The sequence below is a fragment of the Caretta caretta genome, chromosome 1, assembly GCF_965140235.1.
Source record: "Caretta caretta isolate rCarCar2 chromosome 1, rCarCar1.hap1, whole genome shotgun sequence".
In the NCBI taxonomy this organism is placed as follows: Eukaryota; Metazoa; Chordata; order Testudines; family Cheloniidae; genus Caretta; species Caretta caretta.
Window position 1 is genome coordinate 200,175,314 of NC_134206.1, and position 26,084 is coordinate 200,201,397.

General features: G+C 41.3%; 2 protein-coding genes across 5 annotated transcripts in view; both read left to right on the forward strand.

Moving 5' to 3' along the window:
• The first annotated feature begins 1,205 nt into the window (after positions 1 to 1,205).
• TIPRL (TOR signaling pathway regulator) lies at positions 1,206 to 17,034 on the forward strand. Of its 2 annotated transcripts, none has more exons than XM_048817216.2 (7): positions 1,206 to 1,425; positions 3,992 to 4,171; positions 5,018 to 5,117; positions 7,903 to 8,034; positions 9,762 to 9,857; positions 11,891 to 11,953; positions 13,881 to 17,034. In XM_048817216.2, exons 1-7 carry the CDS (start codon positions 1,325 to 1,327, stop codon positions 14,028 to 14,030), a joined length of 822 nt encoding a protein of 273 aa, XP_048673173.1. In that variant the 5' UTR covers positions 1,206 to 1,324; the 3' UTR covers positions 14,031 to 17,034. The 2 variants fall into 2 exon arrangements, with proteins under 2 accessions (XP_048673173.1, XP_048673180.1); XM_048817223.2 differs by lacking the exon at positions 1,206 to 1,425 and adding an exon at positions 1,520 to 2,015.
• Positions 17,035 to 20,619: 3,585 nt separating this feature from the next.
• SFT2D2 (SFT2 domain containing 2) overlaps positions 20,620 to 26,084 on the forward strand; it is a 28,919-nt gene continuing 23,454 nt past the window's right edge. For all 3 annotated transcript variants that reach the window (XM_048817267.2, XM_048817250.2, XM_048817259.2), the window contains exons 1-3: positions 20,620 to 20,748; positions 23,896 to 23,982; positions 25,374 to 25,459. In XM_048817267.2, the coding sequence (XP_048673224.1) occupies positions 20,686 to 20,748; positions 23,896 to 23,982; positions 25,374 to 25,459 (236 nt within the window). In that variant the 5' untranslated portion in view covers positions 20,620 to 20,685. The remainder of the gene's footprint in view (positions 20,749 to 23,895; positions 23,983 to 25,373; positions 25,460 to 26,084) is intronic.

A 26,084-nucleotide genomic window follows, 5' to 3' on the forward strand; every position in this document is an offset into this window, starting at 1 on the left:
TCATAACATTCACAAACCAGTCGGAGAATACTTCAATCTCTCTGGTCACACGATTACAGACATGAAAGTTGCGATATTACAACAGAAAAACTTCAAATCCAGACTCCAGCGAGAGACTGCTGAATTGGAATTCATTTGCAAATTGGATACAATTAACTTAGGCTTGAATAGAGACTGGGAGTGGCTAAGTCATTATGCAAGGTAACCTATTTCCCCTTTTCAGAGGAACAGCCGTGTTAGTCTGTATTCGCAAAAAGAAAAGGAGTACTTGTGGCACCTTAGAGACTAACCAATTTATTTGAGCATGAGGTGTGATGAAGTGAGCTGTGGCTCACGAAAGCTCATGCTCAAATAAATTGGTTAGTCTCTAAGGTGCCACAAGTACTCCTTTTCTATTTCCCCTTGTTTTCCTAACCCCCCCCTCCCCCGACGTTCTTGTTAATCCCCGGATTTGTGCTGGAAATGGCCCACCTTGATTATCATACACATTGTAAGGAGAAAAGGAGTACTTGTGGCATCTTAAAAAGAAAAGGAGGACTTGTGGCACCTTCGAGACTAACCAATTTATATGAGCATGAGCTTTCGTGAGCTACAGCTCACTTCATCGGATGCATATCGTGGAAACTGGAGCAGACATTATATACACACAGAGAATATGAAACAATACCTCCTCCCACCCCACTGTCCTGCTGGTAATAGCTTATCTAAAGTGATCATCAGGTTGGGCCATTTCCAGCACAAATCCAGGTTTTCTCACCCTCCACCCCCCCCACACAAATTCACTCTCCTGCTGGTGATAGCCCATCCAAAGTGACAACTCTTTACACAATGACAGGTTTTGTGCATGATAATCAATCCTGCTGGTGATAGCCCATCCAAAGCGACCACTCTTTTCACAATGTGTATGATAATCAAGTTGGGCCATTTCCTGCACAAATCCAGGTTCTCTCACCCCCTCACCGCCCTCCCAAAAACCACACACACAAACTCACTCTCCCGCTGGCAATAGCTCATCCAAAGTGATGAATCACATCTGTTGGTCCCCCGCGTCACTCGGCCTTTGTCACGTGACCGCGCCCGCCTCTTTTTCATGTTCCGCGCTCCCACCTCCCTCCCTCCGTCCGCGGCGCCAGCCTCGCGTCACGACGCCGGCTTCTTTCTGGCTCGCGCCCAGGTGAGTGACCCCGGAAGCGGAAGTGCAGGGGGGCGGGGAGTGGATTCCGGTTCCGGCGGCGCTGGTGCTGGGGGGAGACCGGCAACCGTCTCTTTCTCCTCTCCCTGTCCCCGCCGCGTCCCCTCCCCGTCCCCTCCCGCCGGCCCCGCCATGTACCCCGTGTTCCAAAGCACCAGCCGCGACTTCACTTTCGGGCCCTGGAGACTCAACGCCGCCCGGACCCACATCATGAAATCGGCCCAGGCCGAGAGGTGGGGGCGGGGCCCGCGGGGCCGGGGGGTCGTGGCCGCTGACGCCGTTTCCAGGCCTGATGGGTGGGGGGGGGGTCACAGACCCGGCTCGGGTTTGACCGATCGGGCCCTCCCTGGGTGGTGGGCGGGGGCTGCCTGTGCCCGCTCAGCGAGTGCGGGAGGGCGCCTCTGACGGGTCTGCGTTGTAAACCTGGGCGCAGGTTGGGGTTTGAGCCTGACCCCCCCCCCGCTGTCCACCCACACGGAGGGAGTTCTCCTGTTGACGTAATTATACCACCCCCAGTGCGTGGCGGTAGCTATGTTTGTCGTCCTGAGACGCGCTCCCGCCTAGAGCGGTCGGCACTGGCACTTTTGTCGGTGAAACTTACGTCGGTCGTAGGTGTGGGGTGTTTTTTTTTTTCTTCACACCACTGACTGACAAAAGTGCTGATGTAGACATAGCCTGAGTCTCCAAGCATGGGCCCCGCAGACCTGGGTTTACAATGCAGTGTAGGTATATCGTTATTGAGCAAGAGCTGAGTTTCTGCTAAGGAAATCTCCTAAAGAGCCACTGCAGAAAGAACTACTTTGAAAAAAGAACCCCAATAAATGTAAGTCCCAAAGGGCCATCAGCTGGGGTCAAGAGTTTCTTTTGCGTCCTTTGTGTGATACTGTGGATCATCTTTTGGTTTGAGAGGCAGGGATGGTTTTGCTTTCCTCTTCCTAAGGTATTCAGGACTCTTGTTGTGGACTGATCAACTCAGGTTTTCTTACAAATGGACCACTTGCCTGTTCACACGTGGCAACAATTTCTGTTTCTATAAAGCAGTGGGGGAAACTGCTTCCTTCAGACCTGACTAAAGTTTGTTTGAAACTTGGACATTAAAGTAAATATAAATATTTCAGATACTAAAAGTAAAGTCTGAGCTTGTTTAGCAGTAACCATCTTTCACAGTTTGATATCTCTGGATCTCAAATCCTATGGTAAATTAAATCTGTCAGACTTACTTCAGCTCTTCTCAGTCTCTTGCCAATCTGTGACTTTCAGCTTGTGTTGCATTTATTTTTGTGTGATTCATTTGCTTGTTATAAACTTACTTCTTAAAAAGCTCTTTTATATAAGGCTGTCTCATGTTGAAAAATGTTTTTTGTATGCGAAGTCCTGAATAGACTATTTAATTGCATTTTGTAGCAAAGTGTGTAATAAATACAGGCAGATGAAATCATAAGGTTTGGACACTATTTTTCATAGTACCTAGGAGCCCTCGTCATAAAGCTGGACCCCATTGTGCTGTGTACTGTACAAATGCAATGCACTTCTAGTCTGAAAAGTGACTGCAAAAATGGCACCTTGCTCATTCTATCTGGTCCTGATGTGTCTTAAGTTATAGCTGCTTGCTTTAGTGACTAAAATAACTTTTAGTGCATTTTTCACCTCATAGCTCTGCACAGTGATCACAATTACAGAAGAGAGAGAGAAAGAGAGATGGATTCTTGTCTTTTTAATCCTTTTGTCTGCAGAGCAGATTCTCCAGAGATAGTAGTAGCTTGTCAGCTTTCCTGCAGTAAGCCCTACCAATGTTCCTCAAGCCTGACCTGCATGGGCCACTTGTAGGGGAGAGAATCTAACTGTAGCCTGCATTGCCCACACAGTCTTTCGGATGTCTCCTGAAACTACCCCAAAAGAGTGTCAATTGTTTGCAATGTAGATGCTTATTTTTCTCTAATTGAGATATTAACTCCTCACAGATAACTGAACACCTGCTAGATAATGAATACTTCCATCAGTTACCAATCAGAGTAGGTTTAGAACTGCTAACCTAAAGATGAAAGGTTGCATCTCACTGTACTGATCCTCTGAGCCATTCTGTTTGCCATATGTTTCTTCAACTGAAGCTAGTTTTTTAAATGGGCAGACTGCCCATGTAGCCTTTAAGTGCTTCTGAAGCAAATATCTCAACTCTGGTGAGTTGTTGTCTTGGTAGTTCAAAAGAGTAATACTACACTTGTACAGTGCCTAGCTCAGTAGGTCCTGGTCCATGTCTGTCCCTCCTAGGTGTTGCCACAGTAAAACTACTAATAAAAATGCAGGTTCCCCATGCATCGTTATCTTGCTCTAAAGTAATACTGTGTGGTAAGTAGTACTAAGGCTATGTCTACACTTAAAATGCTTCAGTGGCACAGCTGAGTGCTTCAGTGTAGATGCTTACTAAGGTGACAGGAGGGGTTCTCCAGCCACTGTAGCAAAACTGAGAGGTGGTAGTGATGTCGATGGAAGAATTCTTCCGTTTATCTAGCATTGTCTACATAGGGGCTTAGATCAGCTTAAATACGTTGCTCAGGGGTGATGATCTAATTAGTTCGGTCTAATTTTCTAGTGTAGACCAACCACAGCTGTCTACTTGTGAACTTCTCCATGTTTAAGAGAACTTCCGACAGTGTTGAGGAAGAGAGGAGACTACTGGAATATTTTGTAGTGTGAAGGAACAATGATCACTCAAATTAAACTATGCTTGTGGGCACAGTTACAAAGTCCTGCAAATGTAGATTGCAACCCTATTGATTTAACCTCTTTGTCCGCGTGCAGATTAGCTGATGAATTGCACATGCCTTCCCTCCCAGAAATGATGTTTGGAGACAACATCCTAAGAATTCAGCATGATTATGGCTTTGGAATTGAGTTCAATGCAACAGATGCTTTAAAATGTGTAAATAACTATCAAGGTATGATTAAAGTGGCCTGTGCAGAGGAATGGCAAGAGAGCAGGTGAGCACTGCGGTATTACCACAGTAACAGGGTAAGCACTAATGTGATGGGGGATGGAGTGTGATATGGTGGCTAATGCAGGAGACTGGTAGCCAAGGCTCTGCCACTTATTGAGTGGTCTTGAAAGTCACTTAAACTTTCTGTGCTTCAGTCTCCACATCTGTAAAACTGGGATAGTTATACTTGCCTGCTTCTCAGGAGTATTATGCTTTATTTAACACTTGTCAAGGACTTGGGTTTGATTCTGCATCCATTTAAGTCACTGGAAAAATTCCTGTTGTGACTTTAATGTTGCAAGATCATGCCCTTTGACATCTTAAAGTGAAAGGTGCTACGCAAGTACAAAATGTTGCTACTGGAGGTTCCTTTTTGTTGTGCATTTAGTCTTGATACACAATTCTACTGTGTATTTATCAGGTGGTTAGCAGTGATGCTCGCAGTATATGAAGCGAGGCACAGAAGAATCAGAACTTACAAATGCCTAAGATACATTCTGCCAGCAGAATCCTTGGGTTGAACAGGCAAACTTAAATTGTACAATACTTGACAACGTTAAACTAAAGATTTCTGACTAAAATCATATGAACGAAGCACTTACGCTGTGGGAGTTGATGCTTAGAATGGTCTTCAAAATCGCTGGATAAATATGGATATTGTCAATAAGAAACAGTACTGTATAGATGTGGCCTGACACTAGTGTCTTTGCACAGGCAAAACCGCTATTTCCAGGAAGTTTTGACTGTTTAAGGACATCAGTGTTGAGGCCAGGGTATGTCTCTCTTGTATGTGGTATTGTAATGTTAAATGATTATTACAAAGTGTGTTGTTTTCTCTTCCTTTATTGAGGACTGAGGCTGAACACACAAAAGAAGTAGTTAAACCATATGATTGGACCTATACGACAGACTACAAAGGAACATTATTAGGAGAAACTGTAAAGTTAAAAGTGAGTCTTTTCTCCTCGTTAAGTGCTCATTGCATCACATTGTGTTTTGACTTATTGAAAAACAAAGCATGCCTTCTAAAATAAGGTGGCATAGTTTTGAAGAGATCTGCCTTCAAAGTATAATTGGGGTTTATGGAGTCTTCAGTATTTTTTTTTTTAAGCAAATCACAGTTCACTTTGAATAATTTAGTGGTTTGTTTTTTTTTTAAATCTGAATTATATATAAAAATGCCCCCAAAGTCCCTTGTATTTGGAATATATGCTTGTGTGTGTGTGTGGGTTCTTAATGTTTATTGGGTTACAGCTGAAGTCCTGAACTCCCCAGATATGTGAGGACTGAAGTTCTCCTGTAATTCTGTAGTACTCTAAGCATGCAGCGTGCCAGCTGGCTGTGACGTTGTACCCCAGATTTGGCTGTTAATCAGTGGTGCTGTGTTTATATACAGTAATAACTGTGTTCATACCTCATTTGTGACAACCTCTCCCCGATCGTAAGTAACCGTTTTAAAGTAGCTCTGAAATATCCAGTGCGTCTTCTTGATATTAACAAGCAAAAAAACCCAAACCCCTCAACCCCCTACCTCTACTAGGCAGATGATTCTAGTTAATCCCCTAGCCTTACTATAGTTATTTAAAAAACCCTAAACTCTTGGGTCCCTTTGGAATGAATTGTGCTATATAAATATAAAACTTCTCATGTTGGCCAAATGGCCCTTGGCCTGGTACCTTTTCAGAGAGGATAAAAGTGATAGCTTTGCGTGTGTGTACAGAATGAGAGGACCTGGGAAGTGAGAAAGATAACTGCACAGAAAACTTGGGTAAGGGGAAGAAGCATTTTTTTATTGTCTGTCTATAAAAATTCTTGGTGTTCCATATAAAATATAGAAGCTTACAGTATTTATAACCAAAATACTATTCAGAAATATCTATTAATACATGTCACACTGTCTGGTCTGGCTCGCGATTGTGAGTGCCAACCTCAGGGCACACTGACAAAAACAGGACACATATCCTGATATGGTGGTATGGTCTATACATAGATTTCACCAAGTCAGTGACAAATATGAACTCCTGGATCACTACACCAGTCTTACAATGGAATCATAGACAGTAACTATAGACTTTTCAGTCTATCTCGCCGTCCAGGCAAGCTGGACTTAGTGATAAATGGTCATTTACATCAAAAATCACAAAATATTCAGATTGCTTCCAGTCCCAAGAGGCCAGTCATTTACCCCAAATCAATTGGTACCCTAGATCTTACACCAAAGACAATGCAAGTAGCCAATCCTGTAAAAACTATCTAAAGGTTTTAAAATAAATGAGTTAGTTACAGGTTAAAGCAAGCAAACATATACGCACAAATAAGTTGCAATAAAAATCCCAAGAGTGACAGAGTTGTGATCTGTCAATTCAAAATGTCTTTCAGGGCAGATCCAGAGGTAACCCGTGGGGATCTCTGGCTTCCGTTTAGTGTCTCTGACCCTGTGAGAGTTCAAACAGTAAAGAGATGGAAATGTTCATGTGTTTTTGGGTTTATCTTCGTGTATAGTGCTACAGTGGTGCAGCTGCAGCGCCTTAGTGAAGACGCTACTGCATCGACAGGAGAGCTTTACCCATTGGCAGTTACTTCCTGAGAGATAGTAGCTGTGTCAGTGGGAGAAGCTCTCCCGCCGACATAGTGCTGTCTACATGGGGGATTGGGACGGTATTACTGCATCGCTCAGGGGTTTGGATTGCTAAAGTTATACCAATATAGGTCTGCAGTGTACTCCTGGCCTTTGTTTTATTTCCTTCGTTTGGCCTGCAAGTCCACTGAATGAGCTTCCTTGCACATGGCATTTCCAAGATGTGATACAGCCATTCACTAATCCTTTGTATTGCGATGTTCCCTGATAGCCCATCTGATTTTGATAGTTCTTCTGAACAGGCTGGTGGGAGCACTCTTATCATTTGAGTTCACAAGATTAGAGCAAACATTTTCAAAGTTATAAAGCAAAACGTACATATTTCCTGATAGCATGGAATGCAGACATTACAAATAAAATAAATTCATGCAAAAACTTGCAAACAATCTACAGACTCTGAACCCTAAATACATTCTTATAAGACTTAATACCTATTTTGGGCAACACTGACACATAAATGAGCTGGTCTGGTCTCCAGCTATGAGTTTGTCAGTTCTTAGCTAATGCCTACAGTCTTGGCAAGAGCTGGCTCCTGGGCGGCCAGCATCACAATACTCTCAGTACTTCCCCAACTGTTTGAAATCCAGAATTCAGTCACAACTGTTTGCAGATACTTTTTTTTCAAGTGAAATTTAGCAAAACCCATGCTTAGCCTGCCCCAATCTGCAAAATGACAGCTCATGGGAAATCCCAAACTTTACTCTTGGAATTTTTAGCTTTCAGCAATTTTTTTCTATAAGAAGCTCAGAGACTTTTGACTGAGCACCACAGAATTAAAGATGTATTAAACCAGGGAGTTGTAGAGTACAGGGTTTTCAGCAGAAGACATAGCCTGCAGATATCTTATGCCAAATTATGCTAGAGAGACAAGGTGGGTGAGGTAATATCTTTTATTAGACCAACTTCTGTTGGTGAGAAGAAGACTCTGTGTAAGTTTGAAAGCTTCTCTCTCATCAAGAGAAATTGGGCCAGTAGAATTATTTGGTCCAGTAAAAGTAACTACTTCACCCACCTTGTCTCGCTAATATACTGGGACCGACACTGCTACAACATCGCTGCCAAATTATGCTAACTATTCTTGAACTTAATTTTCCTAGGTTGTACCTACAACTGATCACATTGATACAGAGAAATTGAAAGCCCGGGAACAGATTATGTTTTTTGAAGAAGTTCTGCTGTTCGAAGATGAGCTTCATGATCATGGCGTTTCAAGCCTGAGTGTAAAAATAGTGAGTTTAATCACTTCCTAAATACATATTCCCCCTCCCCCCCCAAAAATCTTCTCTTGAGTTGCAGTTAAGGAAAGTAAAAAGCAGACCTAATGTACTGTTATAGGTTTAGTTAAGACCCATTAAATTGATGAGTGGAACAGCAGGCCTTCTTTCAGGTTAAATGTAAGACAATTGTGGCCTCCAAGACAAAGGCACACTCAAGGTCACTCAGGAGTTCGAAAGACTTTGGGGGAGGTTTTTTGTTTTTGTTTTTTTTTAATTTTTTTTTAACTGAGTACTGTTTTTGAGTAAGGGAGAAGTGTTCTGTGGGTGTGGGGAGAGGGCGAGAGATGTGCACAGAAGCTGAAGCAGAGAGAGAATGCTAAGCAGACATAGCCTGGAACCACAGTAGTGTGGCCCTGCAACATGCTGAGAGGAGAGGTTTTGGGTCAGCGTACTGGCTGAAAATTTGGTTTTGTGAGCAAAGAAGCAATCTCCTTTTTAGTTTTTCTGGGTTTTTTGTTTTGTTCCTCCTGCATTTGAAGAAAGAGGACTTTGTACATTCTTTGTAAATAAACAAAAATACCAGACTCCATCATGAGTGTTTTCTCCCAATGGGAACAACCCACAGGTCCCCAAACTTTCACAAGCTGTTTGGATTCAAAGTGGGAACAGTACAATAAACTAAAATTTAAAAATTCCTTCAGTGTAAATAATCAAGGTGGTTTTAGTGTTACAGGTAAGGAACATTTCTAAAGGGGATTTACCTTGACTCTGTCCCTCTATAATAACAGCTTGCTTCTGCAATTTCTCACCTGCTTCACAAGGGGAGTTGAGGATTAATTGGCTGAAATTTGTAAAGCACTTTGTGAATGCTGTAGAAGTGTGTATCAATTACCATCAACGTCCTAGTGTTCATTCTTTTGTTACAAAATCCTTAAATGAATAGGATGGGATCTATCCCCACTGCTTGGGTTCGAGAGGTGTGCTTCCCAGCCTGGGTAGAGAGACGCACACTAAAAATAACAGTATGGCCATGGCAGCATGGGCAGTGGCTTGGGCTAGCCACTAGAGTACATACCCAGAGGACTCGGTGTGACTGTACCTGTGTGGCTAGCTCAAACTGCTGTCCATGCCACTGTGGCCACACTGCTATTTTTAGCATGCTGATGTAAACCAAGCTAGTGCGTCTCTTTACTCCTGCTGGTTCACAACTGCAGTGTCGAATTACCGTTGGGGGGGTGAGGCCTGTCTTATGTGATGGCCTGGATCATAATATTGAGGAGTTACGTCTGTTTGGGAGACATTTAATGCCCCAACTGGCAAATATATTTAAAATGTAAGTTTTTTGTTTTTCTTTCTAAAAGCATAATCTTGTAGAAGAAAAGGATATTGGTATCAGAGGTTACAAGGAACAATCTTTTCCCCTGTCACGGCAATAGGCAGGGCAGGATCATTATAAATGTTATGTAATAATTTGTTGAATCATGTTAATTATGTACATTGATATTTTCTCAATCTTTTGAGGCAGCTATAACAGATCATTAGGCACAGACCTTGACTGCACCATTTAAAGCTCACTGCCTCCCATTCAGTCCAGTGGAGCTTATACTCTTCACAAGACTGTGGCTTGGAACAGTCCAAGCGCTACTAGCACTAGTGGTTCTGAACATCTGGCTAAATGGCTGCATATTTTACAGTAAAATGTCATAATGTGTCAAATGAAACATCTTGTTTTTTTGCAGAGAGTAATGCCTTCCAGCTTCTTTGTGTTGTTGAGGTTTTTCTTGCGCGTTGATGGTGTACTTATCAGGATGAATGATACAAGACTTTACCATGAGGTAAACACTTATATCCTTGATGTCTGTTTCATGTTCCACTTGGCAGAATATGGCCCGTACAGTGGTACTGTCATTGTATGCAGTGGTGGTGTAGCCGTGTCCGTCCCAGGATATTAGAGAGACGAAGTGGGTGAGGTAATATCTTTTATTGAACCAACTTGTATTGGTGAGAGAGACAAGCTTTTGAGCTTACAGAACTGGGAAACTAATTCAGTGTCACAGCTAAAATGAGTAAGTTTCCCAGACCTGCAGAAGAGCTCTGTGTGAGTTTAAAAGCTTGTCACTCTCCCCAACAGAAGTTGGTACAATGAAAGATATCACCTCACCTACATTGACCCTCTAGTGTTACTTTCTGTCAGAGGAATTGCAGAAGTCACAGCAATGCTGATGTTGGGTTAGGGAGAGTAGAGGCTAACTGGACTGAACTTTGAATGTATTATTTTATGCATATTTATTACGGTAATGCCCAAGGACCCACTAAGAATGGAGCCCCATTGTGCTAGGCACTGTACAAACACAGAGTAGTAGACAGTCCTTGACCTGAAGAGCTTATAGTTTAAACAGACAAGAGAGACAAAGGGTAAGGGAAAGAAGTGGAACATACAAAATGAAGTCTGCTGCAGTTTCCACGGTAAACATCTGATGAAGTGAGCTGTAGCTCACGAAAGCTCATGCTCAAATAAATTGGTTAGTCTCTAAGGTGCCACAAGTACTCCTTTTCTTAAAATGAACACTATGATCTTGTTCTCTATGCTAATTGCTCCCAACCTCCAGACATCTCCTGTTGGCTTGTTGTGGCTCCCAGCAGCATTTACACATCTCATTCGTTTATGTATTTTACATAATTTTCCAGTTTTTGAGGAGGGAGTACATTTTAGTGGCTTGCATATAGAACTGAGTCAGAATTCCCAGTTCCATCTGTGACTCATGATATGATTTTGGGGAAGTTGGTTTTCCTCTGCTTTAGTTTCCCATCTTTAAAATGTGGATAACTTACCAAATAGGTGATATTGAAGCTATTAAGCTTTATTTATTATGAAGCTGTCTGTAAAGCACTTAGAGAAGCTTGGATAGTATGTACTTTAGAGGTCTCCTTCCTTTACTACTCTGTTAAACCAGGTAGAAAGCTATATGACTACCGGGACCGTCTCGCTGTTGCTGCAGAGAGTACTGGCTATATGTGTATTGCTCAGTACAGGACATAATTCAGCATTATTTTATGCAGCCATTTGAGTCACATGCACATAGTGTCTGGCTCCATGACAGGTAGATCATTTTGGAATAAAAGACAGCCTTCTGTGGAAGTCAAAATCCACTGTACTGTAGGTACAAATTGAGAAACTCCCTTGGAGTCTGAATTTTCTGCTTCTCAAGTCATACAGCTCCCCAGACCTGTAACCATGCATTTGGAGGAGAAGAGAACTTGTGATGGTGAGGTGCCTGTGGCATCTAAATTTGACACCTTCCTCGTATTTAAAGGTGGGCTGCCATATTCTGCTGCTTCTTCCCTGTCTCTGTTGTTGAAAAATATCCTGGCAGGATAGATACCTCTTTGTTGTTGCCTTGTTGCTCTATGGCTGACTTCTGGAGAGTGCCACAGACTGCACTCTTCTCGGGGAAATTTTTGTGATGCTGTTGCCAGACCAAGGTGCAAGAAACTCCTAAGATTGCACTTGAGCCCAGGCATCCCATGAAATGAGATCAGGGCACTTCTGGGATGAACATGATGTATTGTTTGTTCCTCCCTTCAATGCCATTGATGATGCCAATAATTGGGCTTCACCTGAGCAAAGATTAACAAATATATTAAATTATAGTTCTTGTTTTGCAGAAAAATGACTGCTGGGAGCTAGATTGAAATTGCTAACTTCATTTTTTTTTCCCACAGTAAACTTAAATTCTAGTCTCTACACTGAAAAATCTTTAGCCAACAAAATCCAGATGTATTCAAATTCAGTTTATTTACAATGTTCATTTCACAGAATACTAGAGAATATATTTTTGTAACTGTTTTGACTGTTTTCTCTTATTAGGCTGACAAGCCCTACATGTTACGGGAATACACATCTAAAGAAAGCAAAATTTCAAGCTTAACGGTAATGCATTTTAAACATGTTTTCCACGTATACTAGCTTCAGTGTCTTATGACTGGTGTAGAAAGTGCCATATCAGGTCAGAGCTCTGCTTGTTTTAGCCTTGTACCTCAAGAGAGACAAAACACCTCCTGACCATTGTGCAGTGCTATTTGGAGGAAGATTGATTCTTGGACCTTGTAGATAATCTGCCCATAAAGTGACACATGGTACTAGATTACTATTCATCTTTGTTTGAATAGTTATAAATATTAGAATTATTATAAATAGAATTATTCATCCACAATTTAAGACCCCATGATCTCCTGTGGCAATTAATTCCGCAGACTAGTGGTTGCCTACACTGCTAGCAATATTTGAGGTCTATTTACTAACACAGACTGATGCAGACTGGCTGATGCGAAAGCTATAATTGGCCTTATGCTACTAAAGTGCATTTGTACAATAGTATAAGCACTTAGAGAGAGCTGCAAGATCTAGTTGTTAGAGCTAGGAACTAAGAGTTGGGACTACTGAGTTCTTTTCTTGACTCCACCATTGACTCATTGTGTGACCTAGGACAAATCACTTAATGTTTCTCTGCCTCATTTTCCCCATCTGTAAAATGAGGCTAATGCTGCACTAATTTTTGGGGGGATTTCTGGGGCTTTGTTTGTAAAACATTGGAGATCCTTAGAAATAAGGGATTATGCTATAAGAATGACCCTTTCTTATTCAGCATACAGTATATGATCCCTGCATATCTGAATTAAATCTGTTTAATGACAGAATCTAAGTTTGTGTTGTAGAGTCCACATAGCTAGCGGAGTGAACTGGATGCTGTTCTGTCACATACTTCAAAATGATCATCTAAGCTACAGAATCTTTATTGCTGGTCATGATAAAGGGACAGAGCACAAATGGATTTTCCTAGTTGAGTTTGCAGAGCTACCTGTTAGATAAAAGTCAGCTTTGGACTTGTAAATTGGGAACATCGGATCTAAAAATCATTCAGAGTAGTATGAAATCCAGCACATTACATTAAGAGCCAGTTTCAAAATCCAACAGCACTGTGCTTTGATAAAAGCCTGAACAGGCTGCAGTATGGGCTGCATTCCAGCAACTTTTGAGTAATATCAGGCTTGAAGTTAGTGTTCTCAGAATAACTCCCCTTCAGACTTCTTGTAAGTAATGTGGCAGTGTAGTCTCTGGAAGCACCTATAGAGAAGAGAGTTTGTGAAATGCCTCTTCCATTGAATTATCTGGTTTTAATTTAAGATGCTTGAATGAAATATTTCTAAACACTTAGAATTAGAGCATTTTTGCTCTGAAAATGCAGGTTTTTTGGTGGTTCCATTTACTGAACAGGTTGGTTCCCTGTGTGTATTCAGAATTCTGTCTGCTGACTTCAGTGTCTAAAACTTTTACTGGTAACTCTATTGGGCTCTTCAGAATGAAGAGGAAGTGCACTGACATTATTAACAGAATAGTTGATGTGCTAGTCAGTTACACCTGAGCTACTCCATTGAAGATGTTGGAGTCATTAGGAGACATTAAACATGGGACTCCACAATACCATTTTCAGCCACTTTTTGGAGCAGAAATTCAATTTAAAAATGCAATCAGTTAAAAAAAAAAAAAAAAGTGAAATGTAGTTTTGAGTACCCCACACTTGCCCTTGAGTGTCCCTGCCAGTTTTTGTGGTTTTAGTTATATTTTTCTATTAAATGTTTTTGTTCTGAAAGACTCTCACAGAGCAGGAAAACAGAGTGTACACAACATTCAGTTAAATGCATAAAGTACATTGAATGAATATAGCTGGCTGATATTGCGTGTTTTAACTATGAATATTTCATACAGGTGGGAGTTTAAGTTGGGTCCCTTTAAACTTTGCTTTGAAAATATTCGTTTGTCTGTTGATTTATTTCTAACTAAAATATTTGCTCCTTAGCATGTTCCACCCTCCCTGTTCACGGAGCCTAATGAGATCTCTCAGTATTTACCTGTAAAGGAGACTGTTTGTGAGAAGCTAGAATTCCCAGAGAAGTTGGATCCTGAGCCTACAGCCTCATCAGAAAGCACATGCATGGAATGTAAATAAATGTGACTTTTTGTGGACTTGAAATGGGCCCTCTTCTGGAGATCATATGATCACTTGACCATTACTACTGGCGTAGTTTCACTATTTATGGGCTAAAGATCATTTGTTTGGCTAATTTTTCTGTAGCCTTAAGGGGGCAAAAAGCTCATTTCAGACAGGTTTCACTAATGTGTATATTGTCCTTTTTTTTTAATTATTATTTCAAACCCCTGTCTGGAATTAATGGTAGACTGCCATTAGGTGAGAATTGCCTTGGAGAATAAACTCCTCCCATGAATAGCAGTTTTTGTTCTGTTTTGAGCATTTGGCAGCTATATTGCCTACACCCACAACCACTAGCACCCTGGATCAAGAATTTTGGCTCTTGGTACCGAGAAGCTAGTGTAATTCACAAACCTGAGCAGCTTTTATTAACTGTATGTAGAATTTGTCTACAATAAAAGGTTTTGTTCCCTATGATGTATATGATGATTGACCTTCTGTTGTACATTAGAAATTTTGCTTGGCTCCCCTTGGTGTAAGATAATATACAAGTTGGGTAATTTCTCTGAATTTTAATCCCAGACGTTTTATTGGAGGATATTTATTCTTCCCTCGTGAATAGCTTTTAAAAAGCTAGCAATGTGCAAAGCATTACAATTTCAGACACATTATAAAGATATCACCTTGTTCGGGAGCCATTAACACAGAGCAGGGAAATGGCTTGAAGTTAACAGGCCCACACAATGGTAAGTTTATCAAGTACCAATTCACCTGATATCTAGTGTGGCTGGACTGTCTGACAATACTAATCTGACTCTTACTTGTATTAGGTGTGCTGCTAATGTAGTATTCTAGTCATTAAAATGCATTGTACTGCATCGACTTCCCGGCCAGCCCCCCATTTAGTTGGTCGTGGCCTGACAATCAAACTGCTGAGTCCCAGGTATTTCAATTCCTAAAGGGTTGAGGTGTTCGTTTTTTGAGACTAGAGTTTCCCAAGCTTTAAAGGGACAATATTTTAGGTGTGAAATTTAGGTTTTATTTCTTACATACTACAAATCCTAATATGATTAAAAGTGTATTTGTGTATGTATATTCATGATTCTGTTCCAACACAATTTATACTTTTGTGGATTTAAACATTTACCCTATGTAGTCGTAAAACCTAAACACATCGATGTAATATAGCATGAGAACCAAGAATCTAAACTGACCAATCTGGTTTCATGCCCATATTGAATGACACGCAAGAATTAAATGCAGGTGATGACAAAAAGTAAATTTTAAGTGTTAAACTGATTTAATATTCCACAATGATGGCAATAATCTAGATGAGGGAAGAAAAGTTTTAATCTTAAGAAATGTATATATTCTAATTCTTCTCTGCATCAAAATATGCAATTTAGAGTTTACCCATAGTGATAAGATATTTAGATGTTTTACAAAAAATTAAGAAAACCATTGCGACTTAAAAGAATGAAAGCTGTTTTGGTTTAAGATGACACTGAATTTTAGAGAAAGCTACTGCCATGATAGTGATGGCAGGTGTCTTTCTGAAGATTGGCTTCACTAGTGCAGTGAGGCAGTATGGTTGAGTGGAGTGAGCATGGGGCTGCAAGGCAGGAACTCCTAAGCAGTAGGCCTGGCTCTGCCACAGATTCACTGTATAACTATGGGTACGTCACTTAACCGTTCTGTGCCTCTGTTTCCCATCTATAAAATGGGGGTAATACATTCCTACCTTACTGGATTTGTGAGGATTAATTTGTAAAGTATATCCATGCAAAGTATTCCTGAATACACCTGCAGCCTTACATTTGGAAAAGACTAGCATGCAAAACAAACACATTAAATGATTTACTCTCAGTTTGATTCAACTAGAGAAGAGGACTGAGTTTAAAATATAACTTACTACTCAAAGAGCTAGCTAATTTCCAGGTAGATGTTACCCAGGGACATTTAGAGTGTGGGATGACTGCATATGTGGCCACTGAGAGGCAGGTAAATCCTCATATGCAAAAATCCCCAATTTATTCTTTCTCCAGCACCAGGCCGCAGCTACCTCCAAACTACTTCTCCCCGCACTTGGTTCCTAGTTAAGCCCCCTATATCTAGATAAACAGGGTGAATCTGGCAGGGAAGGAATTTGACATGGAAGCAGGCATAGTAAATAAATTTGGGGGAAATACATTTAGGTCTCATTCAGTGAGGGGGAAAAGAAGGCAAAGGATAGGAACAACATTGAGCAAAGAGGGGGCTGTTGTGCGGGGAAGTAAGTCTTACTGCATCCTTTATTTAAAGCATATACCATTTTAGATGCCTCCTAAGAGGCTTAAAAAAATCAGACATTTTGGAGTCGTGGTTGGTAGTGATGGAGAGGAGAGTTGGGATGCTGATAACATAAGGAAACATACCTGTGTGCTGGCTAAAAATACTATGGTTCAGGTTTGGTCAGTGATAATGTTCAGCTCCATCACACTGAGGCAGGATGGAGGAGAAAAATCCACCTATTTCATGTCTAGTATTGAGAAGGGGTGTTTTGCATGTTTAGCATATATTGTGTGTGTGAGCCCTTCCATTACTGCTTCCAGTGTTTTGTGATCTGTTTAAAACAGCTGTGGAGTTTGCACTTATCTCTGAATATGTTCACATCTGATATCCATCTTTTTTGGCTACCATGCATTTAAATGGAATGTGCACCTTGGAGAAATCACAGGATCCTATTAGAAAGTTATACTTCCCTACAAAATAAAATGCAGTATGGGGTGTTTTCTCTTGTCACTCTAAATGTGTTATGTTGTGTAAATACACAAGAGGCTGGGAAATTGGTGTATTGGATGCTGCTCAGATACAAGCTTCCCAGAGGAAAGAAGCCAGTGCCAGTCTTATGTGATGTGCACAGGTTGTATGCCTCTGAGGGATGGGGGAAATGCTTCTCTGGCAGTTTTGTGGTCAGTTTAATATGTGATGGTCTATATTTGTAGTTGTCTATCACTAAATAAATTGTATGCAACATTTTATAGTTCTGTCTAAGTCTGAGTTTTATTAGAAAAATAAACATAAAAAGAATGACGGTATACTTGGATGATGTATATTAACCTTTTTCAGATACTTCTATCTCATGATACACCACTTTAAATATGAAAACAAATAGGGTAGCATTTCCCAAAGTGCTGCTATGTAGGGAGGTGAACCCAAAAGCCTAGCTGGAGGGGCAAAAAAAAAATAATAAAAAAAAAATGTATAAACGAAGATGGCTAGGCCTCTAACAGCCCATGACGGGTTGAAGGCAGGATGTGATTGGTTTAATTTTTCTAAAGCAGGTGAGTGGGGTTCAGGTTTCAAACGTTTGGGAAGTACTGTATTAGAGCATAACTTTCAGAGGTGATGAACACTCCTGGCTTCCTTAGAAGTCAGCCTGAGCTGGAGTTCTTAGCACATCTGACCTTTCCACTCTCCAAGAACTGATGCAAATTGTGTATACATGTTGAAATTTAAAACTCACGTTAGCGCTAAATGTTCAGCGATATCACTGTGAAACCAAAGCAGTCTAAAGAATCACAATACTGCATCTCTCAGTGAATCTTGAAAAAATTAGGGCTGTCAAACGGTTAAAAAAATTAATCATGAGATTTAAAAAAAATCGTGATTAATTGCAGTTTTAATAGTAGAATATTTATTTAAATTTTTGGATGTTTTTCTACATTTTCAAATATATTGACTTCAATTACAACAGAATACAAAGTGCACAGTGCTCACTTAACTTTTTATTACAAATATTTGCACTGTAAAAAACATAAATAGTATTTTTCAATTAATCTAGAAATACTGTAGTGCAATCTCTTTATGGTGAAAGTGCAACCACAAATGTAGATTTTTTTTTTGACATAACTGCACTCAAAAACAAAATAGTGTAAAACTTTAGAGCCTACAAGTCCACTCAGGCCTCTTTCTTGTTCAGCCAATTGCTAAGACAAACAAGTTTGTTTACATCTATGGGAGATAATGCTGCCCGCTTCTTATTTACAATGTCACCTGAAAGTGAGAACAGGCATGTTTAGCATATCTGGCATGTAAATACCTTGCAATGCCGGCTGCAAAAGTGCCATGCGAACACCTGTTCTCACTTTCAGGTGAAACAAATAAGAAGTGGGCAGCATTATTGCCCATAAATGTAAACAAACGTGTTTGTCTTAGCGATTGGCTGAACAAGAAGTAGGACTGAGTGGACTTATTGGCTCGAAAGTTTTACATTGTTTTATTTTTGAGCGCAGTTATGTAACAAAAAATCTACATTTGTAAATTGCACTTTCAGAATAAAGAGATTACACTACAGTACTTGTCTGAGGTGAATTGAAACATACTGTTTAATCACAAATAATATAAAGTGAGAACTACACACTTTGTATTCTGTATTGTAATTGACATTGATATATTTGAAAATGTAAAAAAAAAATTATGTAATAAATTTAAATTGGTATTCTGTTTAACAGTGTGATTAAAACTGTGATTGATTGTGATCAGTTTTTTTTAATTGAGTTAATTTGTTCTGAGTTACCTGCTGCAATTTGTTAACAGCCCTTAAAAAAAAAAAAAAAATCCAAACAAAACGAGACAAAACACTGCCTGTCTCCTGCTGGCTTCATGTCTGAAGAAAATTACTGGTTGGTAATTAAATAAAAAAACAAAAAACAAAGTCCATGAGGGCTCTGCAAAAGCTACACAGACAGTACTGAAGATACATTTCTTGCTTTACATGTCTATGGATGTGCTTTCATGTCTTTGAAGATCATGAATGTTTGAAGCTAGCTTGTCTGGTGCAGGGTTGTCACTTATACATGCCCCATTTTGTTTCCCTGGTTGAATTTCCCAATGCCATAAACCAATTTTTAGAATGGGTGGAATGTCCAATGAGCTGTTTGAAGAGAGAGTCCAAAGGCTTTGAATATAAGGTATAATTGTTTAAAAAATGAAAAATGAATGTTTTCATCATAATATACCTATATTTACTGTGCAGAAACTGGATCTGCACTTCCAACAGTGTAATCTTATTTCTTTCCATCCAGAGCTAAGAAGAAATTGCTCATTGCACCGGTGTTTTGGTTGGTTCTTAAACTGATGTTAGTACAGACCATAAAGAAATTTATTTGGTGTAATTGAAGTTATTAAATGCTTCAAGACATGATATTTTTTAAGACATGTATGTTTTTAAAATAGTGCAACTTGACATTTTCAAAGTTTAGCATTGTGGAATATCCTTAATGGAATTTACAATTCTGAATTGAAGAAATGTTTGAAAATGCATTGTTTGCTCTCTCCTGTCTGTTTTGCAATGTCATTATGAAAGCATGTATATTACTGTTCTTGTATTAATAGCTTACAGCATACTTAGTAACTAAGTGCCTGATCTTGCGCTCTTGAAATCAATGGAAATTTTATGATTGACTTCAGTGGCTGCAGGAGCTAGCCCTATGTGCTACCAACGTCTTTTGCATACTAGGGCCTGATCCTGCAAACACTTCTGCACATCTATATGCATGTGAATAGTGCATATAGCATGTACTAAAAAATTTGCTGGAGCAGGCCTAAAAAGCAACTATGATTGCTTATAGTCTTAACATTTCAAATCTTCAATGATCTTGCTATTATAAATAATTGATATTTTGGAAGCCCAATAAACAACCTTCTTAAGCTTTAGCTAAATAAAAGAGGAATGCAAATATGTACGCAAAGAAAGTAGTGAAGAAATGATTAACAGAAGAGTGGCTTTTGGAGTTTTTTAAAATTGGTTAGAAATAAGACACTCTGTACAATGTTGGTTTTTAAACAATAGTGGGTCAGGGAGAAAACTAAAAAAGGTTAGTATGCTCCCTTTTAAGAAAAATAATAAAATAGAAGTTGCCCTGATATAGTCACTTGCATGCTATTTATATTATTTTGTAGTAATAGATCACCTTAAGTATGGCTGAAGTAATGTCAGTGGACCCTTTTGCATAGCACAATGACTTAAGAAATGTTGCCAAATCCGAGCATTCAAAAATGATGAAGCAGGCACCCCAAAACAGTGAGATTGGGTTTAAAAATACCATGTTAAAATAATAAATGTTTGCTGCTTTTTTCGTTTGTGTTCTGTTTTTTGAGACTTTGGATTAGACTTCGGTCCCATTTCCCAGCATTTCTCCACAATGCTGATGTCTAGAAACTTTTTAAATGAAAGTTTAGATTCTCACAGTTCCAGGAGCTGGGACTTTAGGGAAAGCACTAAATAGTGGGAGCTTTGCCATAAAATCATGGGCTGGCAATGCTGTGTTGGAGGCTGCCCTGATTGGCACTGAGAGTGTGGAAAAGGAGCAACATGCCACCAGTGAAGGCTGATGCCTGGCTACGAGCTGCCTTGTGGCATAGACGCCATGTGCTACTGGGTCTGGCAAAATCTTTCAGGAGAAAGGCCAATATGGACTACAGCTCCCAGCACGCACCGCGCGAGCGGGTCGGGACTACGTCTCCCACCATGCACTACGCCGGATTAGCCGCCGGGTTGGCTGGAAACCGGCGACTTCCTGCCCGCGGTGCGCGCTGGGAGTTGTAGTCCCGGGGGCGGGGCGGGCCGGGCCGGGCCAGTCGTAAAGTAGTCGGGTCACGGAAGCGGGGGGCGGCGGCGGAGCCAGGCAGGATGGACAAGCTCAAGCGGGTGCTGAACGGGCAGGACGCGGAGGAGCAGGGCGGCCTGGGCGAGGTAACGAGCCCCCCCGCTCCCGCTGGCCAGGCTGCCGTGGCTTGTCCCGGTGCGGGCCCGCTCCGGGCCGGGCGGCTCGTGTCAGGGGCGGGGGGCGACCCCCGCGGCCCGTCCGGGGAGGCAGAGTTTCAGTGCAAGCCCTGGAGCCGGGAGCGGTGCCTGGCCTGTCAGCGCCGCCCTCCCCCGGGGAGCGGGGCCGGGGCCGGGGCCGGGCATGGCGCGGCCGCTCCAGCTGCTGCCCGCTGGGCTGGGAAGCGAGTCCTCCCCGCCGCCGCTCCCTGGCGAGCTGGTAGGAGGGCACGGGAGCTTTACAGGGTCTCTGTCCACCTCGTCCGCTGGGTCTCAGCCAGGGAGACCCGTCCCTCTCGGGGTACGCAGCCGTCTGCCGGGGGTACATCACCTCCTCTAGATATTTGCCTAGTTTAACAACAGGCTACGGAAAACGCACGAGCGAAGTCAGTACAAACACACATTTCGTACAGAGACTTGTTTATACTGCTCTGCATACTGCCGTGTAACGACCATATTCATATTCCAATCGATTTATAATTACTTGGTAAAATTGAGCTGTAGCTCACGAAAGCTCATGCTCAAATAAATTGGTTAGTCTCTAAGGTGCCACAAGTACTCCTTTTCTTTTTGCGAATACCGACTAACACGGCTGTTCCTCTGAAACTTTTCAGTAACCGTGTGCTGTGACCGTTTTCTATTTAAGGTCTGAGTTGGTAAATAAGTGGCTTTTAAGTGAGGTGAATCTTGAGGGTGTACAAATCAGATGCCTGAAAGGGATATAGTAATCTGGAAAAGTTGAGCCACTGACCTAGGGTATGCCTTCATTTCAGTGTGACCTGGGGCTCAAGCCCAACTTCCCTTCTGGCCACGCAGACCTTGTGCTAACCAGGGTCCGAGCTCATATTGTAAACTCACGTTATCTGTGTTACCAATAACTTTAAACACTGGGTTTAAAGGGAAAGAGTTTTAGCCACCCAGTGTATCTCACTGTTTGTGGTCTTTGTTGACTCACTGAATTTCTTTCCTCTTAGACAGTTCCACCTTGGCATCTGGTTTTGTTTTCGGGTTCTGAGTGCTACATTGTTTGTTTGGGTTGTTTAGGGGAATGGTTATTTTTTGAAAAAAGAAACAAATAACCATTTCCCTAAAGCGTTTGAAACCCAAACAATGTAGCACTCAGAAGCTGAACACCTTTGGTTTGTTTTTACAAAAATAGCGTAAACCTTTTTGTTCTTGGATTTTATAAAAAAAACTACTTCCTGCAAAGCTTAAATCTTGAGCCAAATGTGATGCCATGCAACTTTTAAAATGTTCTATATGTGGAAAGGTGACTAAACTTCCTAGAAACTAGTCTGATGCCATGTATTTAAATGATTTCCAATTGAATGCATGAAAATGACTTCATAATCCCACCCAACTTCTTTCCCTCACCTTCATGCTATGTGTCTAAAACTAAGTACGCTCTAGTGTGTAAAGGGCTAACATGCTCAAGTATTCATAAAGTCTAGAGTTCCGTAACTTTTTGCTGTTCAGTGTTTGGATGTTTGTGGGTGGGTAGGAAATATGTTGCAAGGACTTCACTCTGACTAGATGGATGAAATAGAAGCATTATAGTTCTGTTCCGTGTAGATGAATGCAACATAGAAAACAGAGAACAGAAAACAAATTGTGGTGCTTTTTATAAACTGCTTTTTCTTTGAAAATTTGACTGGAATCTGCCTGATTTCACTTCCAGTGAATATAGAAATCAAGGGTGGGAGAGGGGAAATTGATAAATAATAACTGAGAATATGGCTACATGACAAGTACTGTAGTGTCACAGCTGTGGTGCTGCAACTTCACTGTTGCTATGTTGTAGTGTAGACACTTGTTACAGTGATGGAACGAGTTTTTCCATCATTGTAGTAAATCCACCCCCACAAGAGGCAATAGCTAATTCTATGAAAGAATCTTCTGTCGACCTAGCAGCTTCTGCACCACAGCGTAGGTCGGCTTAACTACATTTCTCAGGTGTGTGAATTTTTTTGCATACCTGAGTGTGGTAGTTAAGTTGACTAAGTTTTAGGTGTAGGACCAGGCTTTAATGTGGAGGCGAAGAGTCTGTGCTCGCTGAGGTGGGTATGTGTCTGCTAAAAGAAGAACACGAAAGGTTAGATATGTAGGTACAAATATAGTGGAATGAACAGACTATATAGTATTGTGGCAAGCTATTCGCTTATTGTAGGTATCTAGGACTTGATAGGGGCCTCATTCTGTAGGTCAGGGGTGGCCAACCTGAGCCTGAGAAGGAGCCAGAATTTACCAATGTACGTTGCCAAAGAGCCACAGTAATACATCAGCAGTCCCCCCCCATCAGCTCCCTCGCAGCAGCTCCCACTCACCCACCCGCCAATCAGCGCCTCCTTGCATCTCCTGATCAGCTGTTTTGTGGCATGCAGGAGGCTCTGGGAGTGAGGGCACCACAGGCTCAGGGGAGGGGGCGGGAAGGGGTATAGTGGGGGCAGGGCCTGTGGCAGAGCCAGGGGTTGAGCAGTGAGCACCCTCCGGCACATTGGAAAGTTGGCACCTGTAGCTCCAGCCCCGGAGTCGGTGCCTATACAAGGAGCCGCATATTAACTTCTGAAGAGCCGCATGTGGCTTCAGAGCCACAGGTTGGTCACCCCTGATGTAGGTAATAACATACTCTCATTTACTTCAGTGGGAATTCTGCTTGCAGTGTGGTTTCAAAACTGAGCTCTCTGTTAGTAGTATTGCTGTTGTATATGGATTCATTTTTCATTTATTTTGTGTTCTAGCGGAATATTTTTCAGATGGTGCTTAAGCTGCTGATGGAAATAGAGCTATAAAGTTTGTTTTGTTGGGACACAAATTGATGTGTTAAAATGGGTTCTCAGACTGGGGACCGTGACCCCTTGGGGTTGCAAGGTTATTACTTTGGGGTCGCGAGCTGTCAGCCTCCACCCCAAATACTGCTTTGCCTCCAGCATTTATAATAGGGTTAAATATTTTAAATGTTTTTTAATTTATAAGGGGGATCACACTCAGAGGCTGGATGTGTGAAAGAGGTCAAAAATACAAAAGTTTGAAAATCACTGTGTTAAAGGATATGTCTCTTTATTTGTTTTTGGCTTCCAGATCGTTGATACAACTTCATTAAGCTGGGGCACGAGAGTGAAAGGCTTCATCGCTTGTTTTGCCTTAGGAGTTCTGTGCTCTGTCCTGGTAAGTTCTTCTCTGTCTGTCCACTTCTGCTCTAGGAGGAGACTTGTGTTTTGAGCACTGCAGTTGCTTTTTATAGCACCCCAAAGTGGATAACAAAATGATGTACAAACTGGCCCCAGTTCTGCCAGCTGCTTGGGACTTTGAGCAGACATCTGGATTGGGAAGGGAACACTTTGAAATGCAGCTATAAAATTAAACTAAACATAAACTAAAAATCTAGAAGATGATCAGTCCACTCCTCTTTGATTTGTTGGGGACTGGGTGATGTGTGGATCAATATGCAGCTTGTATGGAACGTGATTCTCAAGTACCAAAAGGAATGATATGAGGTTGGCTATGTGGGATGGGACTGGTAAACTAGTGCTGGGGTTCAGGAAGGGAATGGGATTCAGGTCAGCCAGGAGGACTGAGCCAGGCAATACTAAGGATTCATCTACATAGGCAGATTGAGGGATTGTGTGGTAACATGATTTAATCAGTCTACAAAGGTCAGATCAAACTGTTTTATAACAGAGTCAGAAGGAGCACTTTTGTAATGAACTCAGTTCAATGAACCTGACATGGTAAAACTTGCCTTGTAGATGGAACTACATCCTTTTGTACTATATCCATGTATCGGATATTCCTACTTTTGCTTAAAGAATAAGATTTGCACAAGTATGGCAAAATTACCTATTTTTGCAGAAATTGATTTCAGTTTCGTCCCTGATGAAAGCAAAAAATTCCAAAACCCTTTTTATAAAAAAGGAAACTGGGTTCTATCAGCAAGTGTAATGTAATGCTCTGATCACTATAAAGAATGTGAACAAACACAAACCAACTTTTATAACTGCCATTCGGGTTTGAGTTTTTTAGTGCTTCTTCACTGCTACTAAAAACACTGTTTTGGGGCTATTTTTGTTGCAACGTGAAACAATTTTTATCCAGTCAGGTCTATAAAATCATGACTGGTGTAGATAAGGAAGCATTTACTACTTCTCATAACACAAGAACTAGGGGTCACCAAATGAAATTAATAGGCAGCAGGTTTAAAACAAATAAAAGGAAGTATTTCTTCACACAACGCACAGTCAGCCTGTGGAACTCCTTGCCAGAGGATGTTGTGAAGGCCAAGAGCATAACAAGGTTCAAAAAAGAACTAGATAAATTCATGGAGGATAGGTCCATCAGTGGCTATTAGCCAGGATAAGCAGGAATGGTGTCCCTAGCCTCTGTTTGCCAGAACCTGGGAATGAGCGACAGGGGATGGATCACTTGACGATTACCTGTTCTGTTCATTCCCTCTGGGGCACCTGGCACTGGCCACTGTCAGAAGACAGGATACTGGGCTAGATTAACCTTTGGTCTGACCCAGTAGGGCCATTCTTATGTTCTCTTATCTTCCTTTTCAGGGTACTTGCCTGCTATGGGTGCCAAGGAAAGGACTAGTTCTCTTTGCAGTATTTTACACTCTGGGGAATATTGCATCCCTTGGAAGGTAACATTTCTGTAAAATAGCTACCTGATACAAAGGCAGAAAATGGGAACAGAATGAGTGTGTGCGAATGTACCCATGCTTGTCTGAGTGGTGGAAATGGTGGGGTGTGAGGCTGAATGTTCACTTCTCTGTACAGATCTCTAAAATTCGGAAATAATAGAAGAGGAACAAACATGACTGATTTAAACAGTCCAGTTCTTGGGAAATGAAACCATTTCAACTGGTATTTTGTATTTACTGTTTGGATCAAATATTGTCTGGATATACTTGCTAAAATAAGAGGAATGAAATCTGACCCCTGCAGGAAGGATGAGGAAGACATCTACATAACTTATGTATTGTTTGGTGCATCATTGTGGTTTTCTACACTTTCCTCTGAACCATCAGCTATTAGTCCATGCTGGAGGCATATCTTTGTGTAGGTAGTCTCACTGGCCTCACAAGAGACCCTGGCTATCACTGTAAATAGCTTAATGAAGACCTCTTCTCAATGTGCAGCTGACATAAAAAACAAACAAGATTTTAGAATATGTAAGGAATGGGGTGGCAAATAATATGGAGACTTGCTATAATGCCATTATATAAATTAAAGGGGCAGCCTTATCTGTAATGCTGTGTGCCATGG